Genomic DNA, 17,277 nt, shown 5'->3' with positions numbered 1-17,277 from the left:
CAGGGGAGCCTCCCTACCGCCTGTAGATATCCCTCTGTATATGTAGCTCCTAAAAAGGTTTCCTCTTACTTTTCAGCAGTCTGCATGGCCACGCCGATTTGTCCTCTACCACACGACGTTGCTTAGAAGAGTATAAGGTTATCCTTAGAGGTGATACACTAATACGCCGTAGAGATGTTTTGTACTTTTGTCTGTGCGCACAAATCATGTTGGTGCTATCGCATAGAATTTTCAATTTGTTCTCCCCTTTGTAGGGCTTAGTCCCCCAGTTTCACCTGCCGCCCTAGGTGTGGTCTGGGATACCAAAACCAATAGTTCAGATCTAGTTTTTGAGAGGTGATACTGGGTCCACACCACCCCGTGATAGTCAGGAATGGTGATTGAGATCCACTGTCCCTAGTTGATTTTCTTCTTCCTATTAGTTCTGATCTGATAGATGTAGCACCTAGTCCATTCATATGAGTTTAATGTGATCAAGGATGTTAGAGTCATTAGTTTAGACTCTTTTTGAGATAGGATACAGGGTCCATACCATCCCACGCTAGTCAAATATGGTAGTGTTGATCCTCTATCCTGATGATAATTTCAGTTGTACATCAATTTCTATACGATTGTGCTCCCCAGTCCATTCACATGAGATGAATGTGGTCTGGGTTATCAAAACCTTCCACTATCCCCTAATTTAAAAGTTTGTGTGATAAAGGAGGGGAGCTCTTAGTAGAAAAAAATCGGTTGCCCTTGTTGCAGAAGGAACCCGGTAAAACTCTCCAAAAGCACAAATTTCCCAGTTCTGTTCATGTGGCGAACATAATCTGGGTTACCAAAATCATTCACATTTCAAAAAAAAAAAAACATGTGATAAAAAGAGGGAAGCCCTTAGGAGGACAAAAACCCGGTTGCCCTTGTCACAAGAGGAACCTGGTAAAACTCTCTAAGAGCTCAAATTCCCCAAAAATTTCTCTTTCTCCTCCCTTAAGAGTACTTTGACGATCTCTTCAAGGTTGAGTTCCCACTTAGTTGGTCGATTAATTTATATGATTTTAAATGTATTTCTTTGTTAGTGATGTAGTACATTGTGTTTTGAGATGTAACCATCACTATTTTTTAGGCTTAAGTCTTTCTAAGAAGAGATCGCCCCCTGCTGCCCTATTTTGGCAGTCTTCCTCCCATCCATGAACTACTCTGAGCTGCCAGAGTAGTCCCATGAATGTGGCAGTGTTACCTTCACTTCGCACAGGGTCCTGACTGATTAGGGTAGGTGTTACCACTGTGGTCTTATGATAATCATAGATCTCACTCATGATTATCAGATTAGGTGTCAGGTGTGCTCCCTTGTCATCTCAGAGTTATTTTATTAGCTGTGATGTAGTATATCTATTCTCAGGTGTTAGCACCACAGTTCCAGCAGCTCTAATTTTCTATTGGAAGATCAACTCCTCAGTTTCTTTCACCGACCTATTACAACATTCGTACCCTACTCTTAGCTGCTAGAGTAGCCCTATGAATGTTCTCTTGTTGTTTTGGCTTCTCACAGGGTCCTACCCAGTTAGGGTAGGTATTACTAGTGTGACCCTTCCAGTAATCATTGATGCCATTCATGATTACTATCCTCGGTAGTGAAGAAACCCCCCTTCACTACCTAGAGTTGTTTCCTTAGTGTGATGTAGTACACCCTCTCTCAGGTGTTAGCATCACATCCTCAGGAGCTCAAATTTTCTAGTAGAATATCAGCTCCCTAGTTCCTTTACTCACTCACTTTCAGCATTCGTACACTACTCTTAGCTGCTAGAGTAGTCATATGAATGTTGTTTTGTTGCTTTTTGCTTCTCACAGAGTCCTACCCGATTAGGGTAGGTGTTACCACTGTGACCCATCTAATGTGTTATCAATCTTATTTATGATTACTATCCTCAGGTAGTGAGTGCATCCCCTTACTACCTAGAGCTATTTTTCTTGCAGTGATGTAGTATACCTTGCATCGGATATCAACATCACTACTTTGAGAACTTTGAACTTCTAGCAGAAGATCAGTTCTCCTACTCCTTTTAGTGACCTATCCTACCATTCATACTCTAGGCTCAGCCGTCGGATTAGTCTTATGAATGAGTTGAGGTCACTTTCACTTCCCACAGGGTCCCACTAGTTTGCGTGGGTGTTACCACTGTGAGATTTTACTTACTCAGAGTCGTTGCCCTCAGTAGAAAGGGTACTCCCTCACTACTTTGACTCTTTTTCTCCTACCTAGTGATACAAAGTATCATGCCTTAGATGCTGTCATCACCTATTCCATGAGCTTTGATTCTCTAGCAGAGAGTCAGCAATTTCAGATACTTTTATCATTGTTTCCCCATTGAGACCCCACTCCTAACTGCCGGAGAAGTCCCTTGGATGTTTTGATACCACTTCTACTTCTTATAGGGTCCCCATCACTTAGTGTGGGTTTACCACTGTTGCTCCTTTGAGGAGTATTTTTTTTACTAGGCTTAGTCCTACCTTCTGTAGTAGAGGTGCCCCCTCGCTACTTCAGTTCCTTTGGCTTCGTTGCAATGAGATTGCCCATTTGCATACTCTACTGAGAGGGTATCTCTTCCAGCTTTGTTTGGAGACATCATCCTGATGTCCCTCCTTTCCTTTTGTGTAGGGTTAGGGTTCCCTAGGAGATTCTGACGGCATCTGGATACTCATGGCCACGATGATTTGTCCTCTACCATGTGGTTACCAGAGCACTAGAATGGGTTCCTAGGTGGCTCTACCCTTAAAATTATCCCATTTACTTACTCCTTTTGTCCCTCACATCCCTATACAGATACGTGTTAGGCAGATGTTGAGGTGACTTTTACCTTCTATCCAACTGTTTGAAATGAACAGATAGGTAGTTGGTCTTACTTGGTAGAGAGGACCTGACAGAGCACATGGCAGGTACTCCTCGCCACGCTTTTGATTGTCCTGTTTTGATCAGGCAGGCATCAGAGCTTGACTCTTTATTCACTCAGTTGAAATGACTGAGTAAGTATCGAGCCCTTCTTCATTTGCAAAGCCGAGCTGGCCTAGCAGATGTTGAATTTTACCTGTTGAGTGAGCCCGACAGAGTCCCTGGGAGGCGCAATTCCTCAAAATTTCTCTTTTTTACCCCGGATGTCCTGTAAAAGACTACGCAGGCTTCCACTTCGTGGTTCATGAGCTTCTCGTTGAGGTCAGACAGAAGTAGTGGCCACCCCAATCCATTGTTCCAAAAGGGGCAGGAGGGGCAGGATCATTTTCACCCTCTACCCACTGTTCATATGCGGTCAGCCTGGTAGTTGGTTCTTACCTACCGTTGAGTGAGCCCGACAGAGTCCCTAGGAGGCGCAATTCCTCAACAACCCTTTACTCGGATGTCCTGTAAAAGACTACGCAGGCTTCCACTTTGTGTCTTCTTTACTTTTGATGAGGTTAGACAGAGGTATCGAGTCACCCCAATCCACTGTTCCGAAAGGATCAGGAGGGGAGGGATCCTTTTCACCTCCTACCCTATTGTCCAGATGCGGTCGGACAGGTAGTTGGTCTTACTTGATAGAGAGCGCCTGGCAGGAACTCCTCGCCTTTTTCTCTGAGTGTCCTGTTCTGATCAAATAGGCACCAGATTTTGTGACTCTTTTATTTGCTGTCCTGAGTTGATCAGACAGATACTGAGTCACCCCAATCCACTGTCCTGAAATAGGCAGGAGGAGAGGGGATCTTTTCACCTTCCATCCTGCTGTTTGAAATGAACAGACGGGAAGTTGGTTTTACTTACTTGGTAGAGAGAGCCTGACAGGGCACCTGGCAGGAACTCCTCGCCACCCTTTTCCCTGAGTGTCTTGTTCCGATTAGGCAGACATCAGGCTTTGTGATTCCTTTGTTTGCTGACCCAATTTTGTCAGGCAGATACTGAGTCACCCCAATCCACTGTCCTGAAATAGGCAGGAGGATATGGGACCTTTTCACCTTCTATTCTGTTGATTCGATATAGTCAGACAGATAGTTGGTATGTTTTTGCTACCTTACTTGTGATTCTTCTCTTAGCTCTACCCCTGCTACGGGGTAAGGCCAGAGGAGAATCCCTTTATCTTTTTCATCATTGAGGTGATCTTTACTTTTGATTCTCTTTTCTACTCTGCCCTCGCTATAGGGCAAGGCTATAGGAGAATCCCCTTACCTCATTTTCACCTTTTTAGGTGAACTTTACCGTTGGTTCCATCCTTGGCTCTACCCTTGTCAAAGAGTAAGGTCAGGAGAAGACCATACTACTGGTTCACCATTTTGGTGACACCTTGCTTGTGCACTGCTGCTTCTTTTTCTTCTTCTTTCCTAGGCTCTTCCCCCGCTATGGGGCAAGGCTAGGAGAAGAATCTCCTTCTTTTTCCATCATCCTTTTGATATATTTTTCCTGCATATTCTTTACTCTAGTTTATGTGGCTTAGTCGGTCAACACCAACACGAGCGGTTCACTAGTTGTTCACCACTCCTGTTGGGGGTCCGTTTGTTGACCTCGATTTTGCCCAGAACCTTGGTCAAAGGGTTGACTTGATCAAATTGACCAAGTCAAACCCCAAGACCCTCTCCAATAGGCTCATGGGGTCGAGTCGAGTCTGTTGAGCCCAAGCTTGGACCCGGAGTCAACTCGGTTGACTAAGTCAACCAGGGTTGACCAGTTAGGCCCCTTTAAGCTTAAAATCAATTCTAAATTAATTTCATGGATTTCATGGCTCGAACCTCACTCCACTTGGATCTAATTGGCTGATTTGACTAAGTCAAGCATTGACTTGGTCAAATCAAGTCATAAATAGGTTATAATCACCTACTTGAATGATATTAATGGCTAATTAATGGGATTTAAGCCTCTCTTTGGATTTCAAATTGAAACCATGGCCTCATGAAGCCTTTTCCCTCTTAATTTCATCTAGGATCAATCCTAGCCGTTGATCATAGGATTAGGAGCCTTAAATAGCAAAAATTAGGTCTTGTTTAGGATCTTTTTCCAATTTCTCGGAATCCAAGAGCTCCTGACCGAAACCCCTTCGTGAGAGAGCTCTTGGATCTTCCCTCCACCTTTCCCGACCTAATCCCGACGGTGAGATCTCCGGTGAACCGAGGCCAAGGAACTTCCAACTTGCTTTGTGTGCGATCTAGACGTCGAGAGCTCGTAATTTCTTCTTCAAATAGGAGCGTGGACAGTCTACAAGTGCAACAAGCCAGAGATCTCTCGATTTCATCGAGTATTTTCAGTAAAAATCTAAACCCTAGTTAGAACACCCAAAGCTAAATAGATTTTTATATACTTCATTTTAGATCTTGAAATTAGGCCCCCACGATTTCTGTTCATGTCCATGACTTGGGTTTAAAATTTCATGCAATTTGGTGGAGTATCGAGCGAGAACGAAGCCAAAAACCGTTTTGGTCTTCGGATTCGCCATAAGTCTGGATCCACGGGATCTGGACCGTTGATCCCGTGATCAACGGTCAGAACCGCGTCATTCCGCAGTTCCGTCCGACCGCAGGAGTTGATCCCACGGTTCCACGCGTGGTCCGACAAGATCTGGGTCGTTGATCTCATACCGCGCCGATCCGACGGCTGTAAGTCCTCGCTGACGTGGCAAATGGCTTGACCGCCGCCTTTAATCATCAGCCGATGATTGCGGCGACAGCGCAATCGTCGACAATGATTGCCGCAACCGCGTGGACGAACCCGAGGCCGCCACGCGTCTGACCGCCGCCGCCGATTTGAAATTTTTTTTATAATTATTTTAAAATACAGAAAACATCAAAAATTCACCAAAAATTCATTTTTGCTCCGATTTTGACGTATAATACCTTGTTTTGATCGTATTTTCATTCCCTACACTATAAAAATAATGAATATATTTTTTATTAATTAATAAAACAGTAAAGATAGGCTTTTATAATTATCTATTTAAATGGTATTTAATAGTATTTTTTAATGTATAATTATTGTTAAGTATATTTATAGTGGTTATTATATTTTTGATTATTTATTACTATTTTTTAGGATTATTATTATAATTATAATTATTATTTAGTTATTTTGGGCTTATTCTAATTATTTATTTCCATTTCTTATAATTATCGATTTTAACTACTTTTAAATGGTATTTAATTAGCAAACTAATTTAACTATATAATATCTTAATTAATAAATCATTATTTTATTTCATAATTCCAGAAGTTTTATTACTTTAAATTAGTCTTATTTTGTAATTATTTTATAAAAAAAAATTATTATTTTGAAAACTATTGCAAAATTTACCCTTTATTTGTTGTAAACTTCCAAAATTGATAACTTTCCCGTTTTGAATCCTCTGTCGACGCACAGCACCTTGATTTGAACGTATTTGAATTCTGCATATTCTGGAACTGGTTTTACTTAAAATTTTTGGGTCTGTATGCAGTTATTTTCAAAACAGAAAAGTGGCACTATTTTGAAATTATTTAATTATCGTCTTTAAACTTTGAAATTGTGTAGCTTCTTTGTTTTAAGTCCGCTGTCGATGCACAGCACCATGTTTTGGGTGTATTTTGAATTCTGCATATTGTAAGATTATTTTTAGATAAAGATCATGTCTGTATTTTCTGTTATTTCAAAAACAGTAAAACAGCACTATTTTAAAATATTATTTTATTATGTTTAGACTTCGGAAAATCATATCTTCGTCGTTTTAAATAGGATTTTTGCGTATAAACCCTCGATCTTTTCAGAAAATGTGTATTTTATTTTGAAACCATTTCCAGTCCCTAATTTTGGCTGTTTTGGCAGATTTCTGTCTTGGAGCAATTTTCGATTATTAAATTATTATTTAATTGACTATAATAATTATTTTCAGGATACAAACTATTTTCAAATCACTTGAGACTTTATTAGGGTAGTTAGTGGGTCTCCCTATACTTATGTATTATGAATCTAATTATTTTCATCTATTCTTATTTTCCAAAAATATATTTATATCTATAAGTACTTTTAAATTATTTTAAAACTACTTATACATAAATCCTAATTTTGGGAGACCCGCTATCTCATAAAATTTTAAAAATGGGTTCTATGAATGAACAGTAATCATGGGGGAGTGGGTTAGTGAATGGTTGAGTCCCAATCATTCACTAATCCTGTCTTTAAGTGTCTTTCCTTTTATTTTTCGTAGATCGCATGTGTAGGTCGCACCACGAGCACTTAGCTTAGGCTCTCCTAGACTTAAGGACATGGTGTGTTTATTTCATTTTTGTACTCCCATGCATTTATTACCTTGAGGGTTAGTATGAACTTCAGTTTAAACCCATATAACGTAGTGACACCTTAAAGACAAAAATTAAGGATCTGTCTAGCGAACTTAGAAGTTTTCTAGGGACTAGGATAGACCCCAGAACGACATGAAAACTTTAACACTTAAACTTAGTGACATCTGAAACATCACAAAATTTTCTAGGAATTTTTAGGAGTCTCTAGACCCCTTAGTTAACCAACCCTAATTAACCCGCTAAATAAGGCCCCGAGGCCTTCTAAAAATTATAATAAATATATCTTAGGTTAGAAAATTACCCATAATACCTCAAAATGACCAGAATATGATTTTTGACCTTAGATAAATAGGGCTTCCTAGTTTGACTTCAGGTTGACCCTTAATTTGACCATAGGTGGAATTTACCATTTTGCCCCTAATAATTCATTAAAAATTATTATAAATCCCAAATCTTTTCCAAACACTTGGGAACACTTTCTCTGGTCATTCCTGATATTTGGGAGTGATTCCAATCAGTTTGGAGTTGATTTGGAGAAAAACAATAAAAAGGCCCTTTATTAGGAAGTTTAGAAAATTCCATAAATACCCTGAACTTAGAAAATTCATAACTTTGGATAGGAAACTCTGATTTCAGCCTACTACCTGTCTAACTACTCCTCTTGAAGTCTAGTATTTTCCTAGGGTGTTAGGACTTCCAGACTTAGTCTTTTTCCCATAGTTACTTTTTAGACCCTTAGCTTAGTTCCTAGGATGACCTAGAACTTTTTAAAATTGGCTAATATAACTTTAACTTTAAATATCAGTTCCCTAAGCTTTTAAAATTGATCAATAAACTGAAATAATTAAAATGCACCCTAATTAACTAATATTTGAATTTCAACAAAATTTTCCTTTTCTGGCCTACAACAGACTTGAACTTTAGATAACTTAACTAATTATCCCACTTAGGATCTATCCAAATCACACTAGCCTTACACACACATAGAATTATTTGCTAGGGCACCTCTTCTAGACCTAGGTTAGGCCGCTGTGTTTTACTTTTCTGCTGTGCCGGAGCTTTCGTGGATTTCATTGCATACTGTTTGAAAAATGATTGGTGTGTTTGCTTACTTTTTTTGCACTCTGGATGTGAGCGCTATATTTACCCCTAGGTTAGGAGCGCCATATATATATATATACTGTTCTTCCGTGCAGGTGGCCATGCTCAAGTTAATAAAAGGGGGGGACCGTTATATTTTCTAACATTGTCTTATGCAGGTGCTTGCTCATCCCCCCTAAATAAATGAGGGATAAATAAAAATAATTATAACTGCACAGGTGGAGCTGCTTAGCCCTCATAATTAAGAGCATGGCTTGGCACAGGGTCAATGGTGTTAGCACTTTCTTTTTTCATATAAACTGCTTGGGATTTTTATTAGGATAACCATGTAGGGAGTCTAGAATTTTCTACTTTCAATGAATGTAATATTTGTAATATTAGTTAAGAGTTGTGAAAATAACCTTTGAGTGTGGATATTATTATCCCACTTGAATCCCAAAAGAAGAAGAAGGCATCCTCATAGGGGAGAGTCTTCTTCCATTTGGGAGATCGAGTGGGATGGCTTTAAATATCCAAAGAGAAAAGGCAATACCCCCTTCCAAGGGGGAATTGTCTCTTCGTTTGGATATTCAAGCCACGACGAATCCAAGGAGCCCAAGGAGGAGATTTCCAAGGAGTCCAAGGAGGAGATCTAAGGAGTCCAAGGAGGAGTGATTCAAAGAAGACTGAAGACCTGAAGACAAATATCCCACTCAAAGTTATTTGCGTCTGTCATAGGCTTAGAAATCCGGGTTATTGGCAGTGGTGCCCGTCCACTTTACTTTATGCATATCTGGGTTGTAATAAGGGCAATTTGCCTATGGCCATTTAGTTGATTATTTTTTGGATTTATATTGATGTGTTTACCTGATTGCACAGTAGAAATACCTGCTTTTTCTAGGTTTCTTTTCTTGCATGTCGCTTTTGTTTTCGCCTGGATTTCGTTAGGCTCTTTAAGGACTGCAAAATCTTTTCTACTTATAACCAAAATTTAATATTTAAGTTTTAAATAATATAGAAATCTAACGAACCTAGAGAATTGCCGGAACCGTCCGGGGTCGCATGCATATTACTGCATCTTTCTTTCCTTGTTATAAGACATCTCCCTTCCTGCGGGTAGAGTCCGGATAATCTGGCATATGAGGATGAAGTGTCGGACCTAGGGAGACTCGGTCTTTTCAAAAAATTATTTTCTATAAGCCTGTTTTTAAAGTTTTATAGCAATCATGAGCTGACGATTCAACTAGCATGCATTGCATTAGTAACCAACTAATTAAAATTTAATTGTATTAGCTAGGAGCATCTAACCCACATAAGTCTAGGACCACTTAGGAAATTCTTTAGATGTCGGTCTTATTTCTAAATAACTGTACCACCCACCCATCTTTCATAATTGACTGAATATCATAGTTTTAAAAGTGACTAGGTGGTTAGCTGGCTCCTGCAATCCAGGCCGGGGTAAGTCCAGGTTTTGCACTGCATTAGCTAGGACACGGGTCTTAGTATTTCGTAGAGCACTAAGCCCAACTTAGATTTAGGATTTGAGGATACTACATTCGGTCTCGTAGTATGCCTTAAATAGTAGGTAGGTCCCTGCCTTTCAGGGACTATAAATCCTACTTATCCGCGTCACAGGATGACGCTACCTCCATCTCTTCTCTCACGCATGTGATCGAGTGTTTGATTTCTTTTCTCCAGTTTCCCTTTAGTACCCTAGAGCCTCCGAATGCTGGTTTGAGCCACACATGTTTGATTCAGCCCTTCGGACCTTTCTTCCTTTTGGATAGGATTTCCTAGTATATACCCATGTGCTAATCCTACTTTAGGAGAGGATAATGTATGAGCCTTAATCGAGAGTTTTCTCAAGCTCCGGCCTGGGATGTAATTAACCACGGGGGCTTGCGTCCGTGGGAAACTTGGCCCCACATCTACTAAACCCCATCCGAATTCTTGCATCGGGTGGGGGAAACCTGTGACTAGGTCGTGTATATTGGTGAAAGCCTCTATCCTCAATGGTTAGTCGTATGCACGACCCAATATGTCCCTTCCAATTGACCCGTTCACGCGGTGTTCTTTAGGAGGTCCATAGTAACATTAATTTCTATTGTAAGTGCTTGATATCTTCCCATCTGAATTTGGTATTGCTCCAAACTGATGCCTCCACTCAAAGAAATAATCGAACTTCCAAAGAAATTCTACCGTTGCACCTTTTGTTGCAGGAATTCAATGATTCTACCACAGTTCCGTTGAGATTTATAGCCCGTTGGAGACTTCTTACTGTACCGAATACTTTCTCAGACTTTCTCGTGTTTGTGCTACCGAAAATTCTGCTTTCACGGCATAAATTAACAATGCCTGAAGCATTGAATTGAATTCCTTCTTCAGGAATTTTCTGTACAACCTACACTGCCTCACACTTTCCTTGCTTACAGAATTTCTTTCTCCAGCAAATAATAAGAAATGAAAAAGATGTCCACGATACATAAAAGAAATGGATAGTGGGCCCCATCCAGCCCCTAACCGTTCTCCTCCAAACCACTCCAATCCAAAAGCTTCAATGACATGCAACCTTTCAGATTTATTATGTTTTTTTTTTATAATTATCTAACTAACTTATTAATAACATAATTTTATTAATACTAATTTTTTTAAATAATGAAATAAATTCATTGACATAAAGGTACATGTAATTCTGTTTCTCACACGGACTGCTGACTGCCGCAGGACCTCCTCCCGCCCACCAATCTTTGCCGAACTTTTACCCGAACATCGTCGGGCCACCGCCCGCCGCAAGACCAATACCCCAACGATGATCACCGTTGGACCTCGTCTAGTCTGCTGATCTCCGCTTGATTTATGCCAGACCATCATTCGACCACCGATAACTACTAGGCCAACTTCGGTCGCCGACCGCCTCTGGATCACCTCCCATTCACCGATCTTTTTAAGAGTTCCAACTTGACCATCATTAGACCACTACATAGCAGCCGGACAACGTCGGATCTCCACCCGGCTGCCATCGATACACCACTCCAACCAAGGTTGCCCCACTAAGATTATTTTGGCCTCAGTCGCCCACCAACTACGGCCCCTCTGACCACCGTCGCCCGCCGATTACAATCCCTCTGACCTCCGTCGCCCGTCGACTACGGTCCCTTCGACCACCATCACCTCCAAATATGGTCTCTTTGACCACCATTGCCCTTCGACTACAACCCCTTCGATGCCCATCGACTACGATTCCTGTGACCTTCGTTGCTAGTCGACTACGATGCCTCCGACCACCACCGCCCCACTGCTGTCCTACTGATCAAATTAACTTGCAAACCCTCTCTTGGGTGTAACTCTTATATCACTAGATTCTTCTAACTCTCATTATGTAATGTGCTCTATATGATATATATTTGTTGCATCAAGCTAAGGCCTTCTGTCAAGGAAGAGCCTCATTTGTAATCAACAATAAATATTAGTAGAATCATTTTAACTAGTCCATGCCTTGTGATTTTTCCTCTTTTCAGGACTTTTCACATAAAAATCTTGGTGTCTCTTATAACACTTTCACCCCTTTCTTTTATCTTTGTGTGTGTTGGATCTTCGTTAAAAGCTAAGGAGTTAAGTTCTTTATCTCTCTACTGTTGTGAATGTTTCAGTCCGCAACAACTAGGATGTTAGGGATCTATGACTGTATGACATGCTATGGTTAGTGGTTAAATACTTGTAGGAGACATTTTGAGTTGAGGTTATTAGATATTTAATAGCTAGTTATTTAAGTATTTATTAATCTTATTTTTCTATAAATAGTTTCAATTTTGAGACATTAGGGAATGAATGGAAGAATGAGTTGAATTAGAGTTATTATACTTAATAGATAGTTATCTAATATTTATTAATCTTATTTTCTTATAAATAATCTCTATTTGGAGATGTTAGGGAGTGACTGAAAGAAAGTTAAGTCTCTTAGTTTTAAGTTCAAATCTTCTCTCTCTCTCATACACAAACATAGTTTTTAGAGTCATCAATGAACTAAAATGACTAATTATTGTAAGTACAATCAACAACTGATATCTTTTGAATGGAGTAATGTTAACATTGACATAATATTGTTCATAACCCAAAGTCTATTATTTTCATAATAAGATAAGATAATATATTAATGATTTTCTATAGCATTAATTCTTTCAAGCAGGATTGTGAGTACATTACATGTTCTATTAAATATCATAGATGAAAAAGAATTCTAAAAGTATCTAAATAATACAAGATAACTTTGTCAATCTAGGGGCGTCAAAACTGGTCGACGGGCCAGGTTCGGGTCGAATCCGACTTGACCAGGGTATAAATAAGTCAACCCGAATCTGACCTGATTTTTCAAACGGGTCGGGATTTCTAACTGGACCCGACCGCACTGATTGCTGGGTTGACCTGACCCAACCCGCGACCTGTTTGCAAAATGCCAATCCAAAGTCGCTAACCAGGTGCGAGATTAGTGGTCCAATGGGGGGCGGGGGCGACTGGGCGAGACCAATTGACCAGATGCGACTACGGAGTATGGGCGAGAGCCTTGACTCGCGAGGCCAATGATCTCGGGCGGGGGCGAGACTCGAGAGTTAAAATGAGACCAGGTGAGTCTGCGATCTTGCATACCCGAGTCACGAGGCCAGTGACGTGCGCGATATTGCGACGTCTGGGCAAGGCCAGTGCGAGATAGGGCTAGAAACATGACTAGGTAGGAGCTCGCAGCCTCACACCCCGCGACAAAAAAAGCCGCAAAATCGGGTTAGGTCATGCAGGATCCGGGTTAAATGGTTCGACCCGCGGGTTGTTGGGTCAATCCGTATCCGACCCATTTTTCAAAGGGTCATAAATTTGAACCCGTAACCGACCCGTTTCATAAACAGGTTGACTCAAACCTATATTTTTCAAGTTAGGTTCGGGTCGGATTTTCGAGTCGTGTTAGAAATTAACACCCCTATGCTAATCCAATTATACATGTAATAATTTCTCCACAATCACAAATGAATATAACAAACAATGTGTTAAAAATATATATTGCCATTTTTTATGCACAATTAGAAGGTGCCCAATTAGAAGGCCTTCCGCACCACACGAAATTCTCCATTCATTTTTTCTTCAGCATATTCCAACACATGAGAAAATCTGCGCCTACTGTGATATGTAAAACAAAATAATTCTTTTAGATATTAATCAAATTAAATTGCAATTTCTATTTTATTTTTACTTTCAATTTTAAATCTCACTCTTCTTAAAAATAAAAGACTTTTTGGAATGGAGTATTAAATTTAAAGAAAAAAATTATTTGTTAAAAGAGAAAGAAAAAAGAAAAAATTGGCTCATAATATTTATATTTCGCTTGAGTCAGTTTTTATATTGTCCTATAAAATATTTTTTTCGTACAAAATTTTTTAAGCTTGAAGTTTTTTCACTAGAAAGTCATTTTGGAAAATAACGAGAAAGTTATAGTAAATATAATCTAGACTTATTTTGGAATAATTTTCTTACTTGTTTATTTTTCAGATGTCAATTAAAATTTATGTTTGATTATCAATTTTTTATTATTTTTAATAAAATTTTGATTGAAAACTAATTTTATGATAATTTAAAAAATTCTCTCTCTCTCTCTCTCAAAAAAAAAAAAAAAAGCTTTCTAAAACATTTTTAAAAGTACATCAGCCGTCCAAACTCACATGAGATGAGAGTCCTCATATGGAATTTTTATTGCCTCAGGTTACCTGACGTAGAGATACATCAGGTAGCCTATAAAAATCTGGATTGGTTACAACGTTTGATTCACCCATTTACTTTTTTACGTGGAAAACCCGAAAAGGGAAAAACCACGGGGCCTGGCCCAGATGAGAAATTTCCACTATATCTGGATTGGTTACAACGTTTGATTCACCCCTTTACTTAAAGATGTCAGAATTACAACAAGTTAGTAACAGATAAAAATCTGGCGATGATTGATAAACCAACCAAAATAAGGCAGTAGTTGGGATAAGCTTCAGCGACGGTTAGAAGAGAACTCAGTCGGTGATCGGCAGGAAAACTGGCGATGGCCGGTAGGAACCCTGGCAGTGGTCGGCAGGAACCCCGGCAATGGTTGGCAGGAAAACCGGCGGTGGTCGGCAGGAAGCCCGGCAATGGTTGGTAGGAAAACTGGCGGTGGTCGGCGGGAACCCCGGTGGTGGTCGGCAAGAACCTCGGCGGTGGTCGGCAAGAACCCCGGTAATGGTTGGCAGGAAAACCGGCGGTGGTCGGCATAAACCCCGGTGGTGGTCGGCAGGAACCCCGGAGGTGGTCGGCAAGAACTCCGGTGGTGGTCGGTGGCAAGAGAGCTCCCAAATTCCTCCATTCTCTTCTTCTCCTTTCTCTTCACTTGAGCCATCTTGTGAAAAATGAGGGCTCTATTTATAGTTTTTCTGGAGTGACATGGCTTGTAAATAGGTGTGAGATCAAGGGCAAATCGGGAGTGGTTTGAATGGACGGTCGATATTGAATCGCTTGATCGTGGACCATTCGTTGGACATTTGAAGGCCTTGATGATGTCGGAATTTGGTGATCTTGGGCTCGTTGGATTCGTCTCGTTGAGACGTTCGATTCGAGTATAAGCTCGTGAAAATCGGAGACCGTTTGGTAACTCAAATTGTGGTTCGAATCTCCCAACAACTCTTTGGGTCTTTGATTCAGACTCATTTGGGCTCGGATTGGGTTGAGTTTGGTGTCGTTGGGTTCGTATTTCCGAGACGCTCAGTTTGACTATAAGCTCGCTGAAATCGGAATTGAAATGCTCCTGAATTTAATTTTGGAAGCTTACAACTCAAAATTGCATCGAGATTCGGGCCTGTCAAGATAATTTATTGATGATATATCAATATCTATTTTCCTAAAACCTTCAGCAATATTTAACAAAAGCTCAACTATTTCCCTCTCAGTTTCTCCCTAACAAACATCAGCATTCAGTGAATTCTGAAACACTGCCCTAAGTTTTTTTTTAAAAGACGATCAAGCAACGCTGAAAAATAAATAAAAGAACCAAATAATATAACGAACAAGAGCAACCAAAAACATTAAGAAATCCACCAAAAAAACAAATGAGAAACCCTATAATCCGGCGTAAGAAGATGTACGAGGAGGGTAGTTCCCGGCAGTCTCAAACCAGAGCTCCGCCTGCTTGGCTTCCGACACCAATTCCCCAATTCCTCAAGCGACGAAACGTACAAATACCGAGCAATACCGAACAAATACTGAGCAATACCGAGCAAATACCGAGTAGTACCTAGCAATACCGAGCAAATATCGAGTAGTACCTATATAGCAATACCGAGCAAATACCGAGCAATACTCGAACATAGTAATTCCCGATTCGTTCCGGGTTGGGTCGTCGGGCCGCACGGTAAAGAGTAAGAGCACATGGCGATATATTATAAGCTACATGATGTATCTCTACGTCAGATAACCTGAGGCAATAAAAATTCCCGAATATGATATTTACCATACCTTCAGCAGATCTCAGCCACTGGCTTGCATCAACCGATCTACGGTAGCAGATAAGCATGTCCGTTCTGACCCAGGACTTTTACTGCTACCATAAATACACAAAATCTGAGGGCTTTCCTGTAAAATTTCTATGAATTTTCCGGGGTTCTGCTGCTTTGTCAAATCGGCTCGACCGAGAATGGCGTTGAGGTTCTCCTACGTTACACCTTCGCAGCTAATTAACTTGCGCCGGAGTGCGAAGGTGGCGATTGTTGACGTCCGGTAACTCCGATGCGATTTCGCCTCGATAAAAGCTGTGGAAATCCTTCTTTTTCTAACTTTAGATTTTTGTTTTCTTCTTCGTTAGAGACGAGGAGAGGAGCTACGACGCCCACATCGCCGGCTCTCATCATTATGCCAGTGGTAGCTTCTCGGAGAGAATCCCGAATCTCGTGGGAGCAGTCCAGGGCAATGACATCGTTGTTTTCCACTGCGCACTCAGCCAGGTTCGTTCGGTAGCACCCTAAGGTTCTAACTTTTGACCTATTTGGAATTTTCCCTTAATAATTAGGGTTTTAATGCAATGGGTCTACTTTTGAGCTATCGATACTAATAATGAGGCTGAAACTGGATGGAGATGAATACAAATATTTTTGAAAGTGAGGTGTCTTGATGTATGGTTTTCCATTGATGTCATTCTTCTAATGAATGTGGCATCCGCTGAAATAAATAAAAACTTAGGGGCTGTTTGGCCACAAGTAGGATTTAATTTTAGTGGGATTTAGTAAATCCTTTAAATCCGGATTTAGTAAATCCGAAATGTGTTAAATCCTGAAAACTGTTTGGTATGCCAAATGTTAAATCCTGTTAAATCCTGAGAAACTGTTTGGTAACATATTTCAGGATTTATAGCAGTTAGGGATTTAAATGTGAAAAATATAATTATTAATAATTTAAATTATATTAATTAAGTTAATCAATAATAACTTTTAGAGGCTTGTATGATTTTCCTTTCATCTTCTCTTTTCGTCGTTGCTCTTCGGCTTCGTTGCTTTGCAGGTGTATAGATTGCACCTGTCGCTTTTGCGACTCCTTCGTGGTTGTTCGACTTTGCTCCTGCGATGACTTTCTAGTCATAATTAATAAAAAAGTAATAACATGTTAAATACAAATTATTCGTTAATTATTATTTACACTATTGATTATATATTTAATAATATATATTTTAAGTTATATTAATTAAGATAATTGTATTAATATTTAATTATTAATTATTCAATTAAGTTAAATTATATAATTAATTGTTTAATTTTTAATAATTTTAATTAATTTATTTAATTTATGCACTAATTTTACAATTAACTATTTAATTAATTTACTTAAGTATTAATAATGTAAATTATATTAATTAAGTTAATCAATAATAACTTAGAG

At 39.7% G+C, this 17,277-nt stretch overlaps 1 protein-coding gene across 1 annotated transcript in view; it reads left to right on the top strand.

The window, feature by feature from the left end:
• Positions 1–15,964: 15,964 nt before the first annotated feature.
• Positions 15,965–17,277, top strand: part of LOC110109659 (arsenate reductase 2.2) — a 20,191-nt gene continuing 18,878 nt past the window's right edge. Inside the window, exons 1-2 of the mRNA XM_028700139.1 lie at positions 15,965–16,125; positions 16,211–16,349. Coding sequence (XP_028555972.1) covers positions 15,995–16,125; positions 16,211–16,349 — 270 coding nt within the window. The 5' untranslated portion in view covers positions 15,965–15,994. The remainder of the gene's footprint in view (positions 16,126–16,210; positions 16,350–17,277) is intronic.

The sequence above is a fragment of the Dendrobium catenatum genome, unplaced genomic scaffold (assembly GCF_001605985.2).
Source record: "Dendrobium catenatum unplaced genomic scaffold, ASM160598v2 fragScaff_scaffold_133, whole genome shotgun sequence".
Lineage (NCBI taxonomy): Eukaryota > Viridiplantae > Streptophyta > Magnoliopsida > Asparagales > Orchidaceae > Dendrobium > Dendrobium catenatum.
Note: the sequence above shows the minus strand (reverse complement) of the source record. Positions and strands in the feature narration are given on the sequence as shown.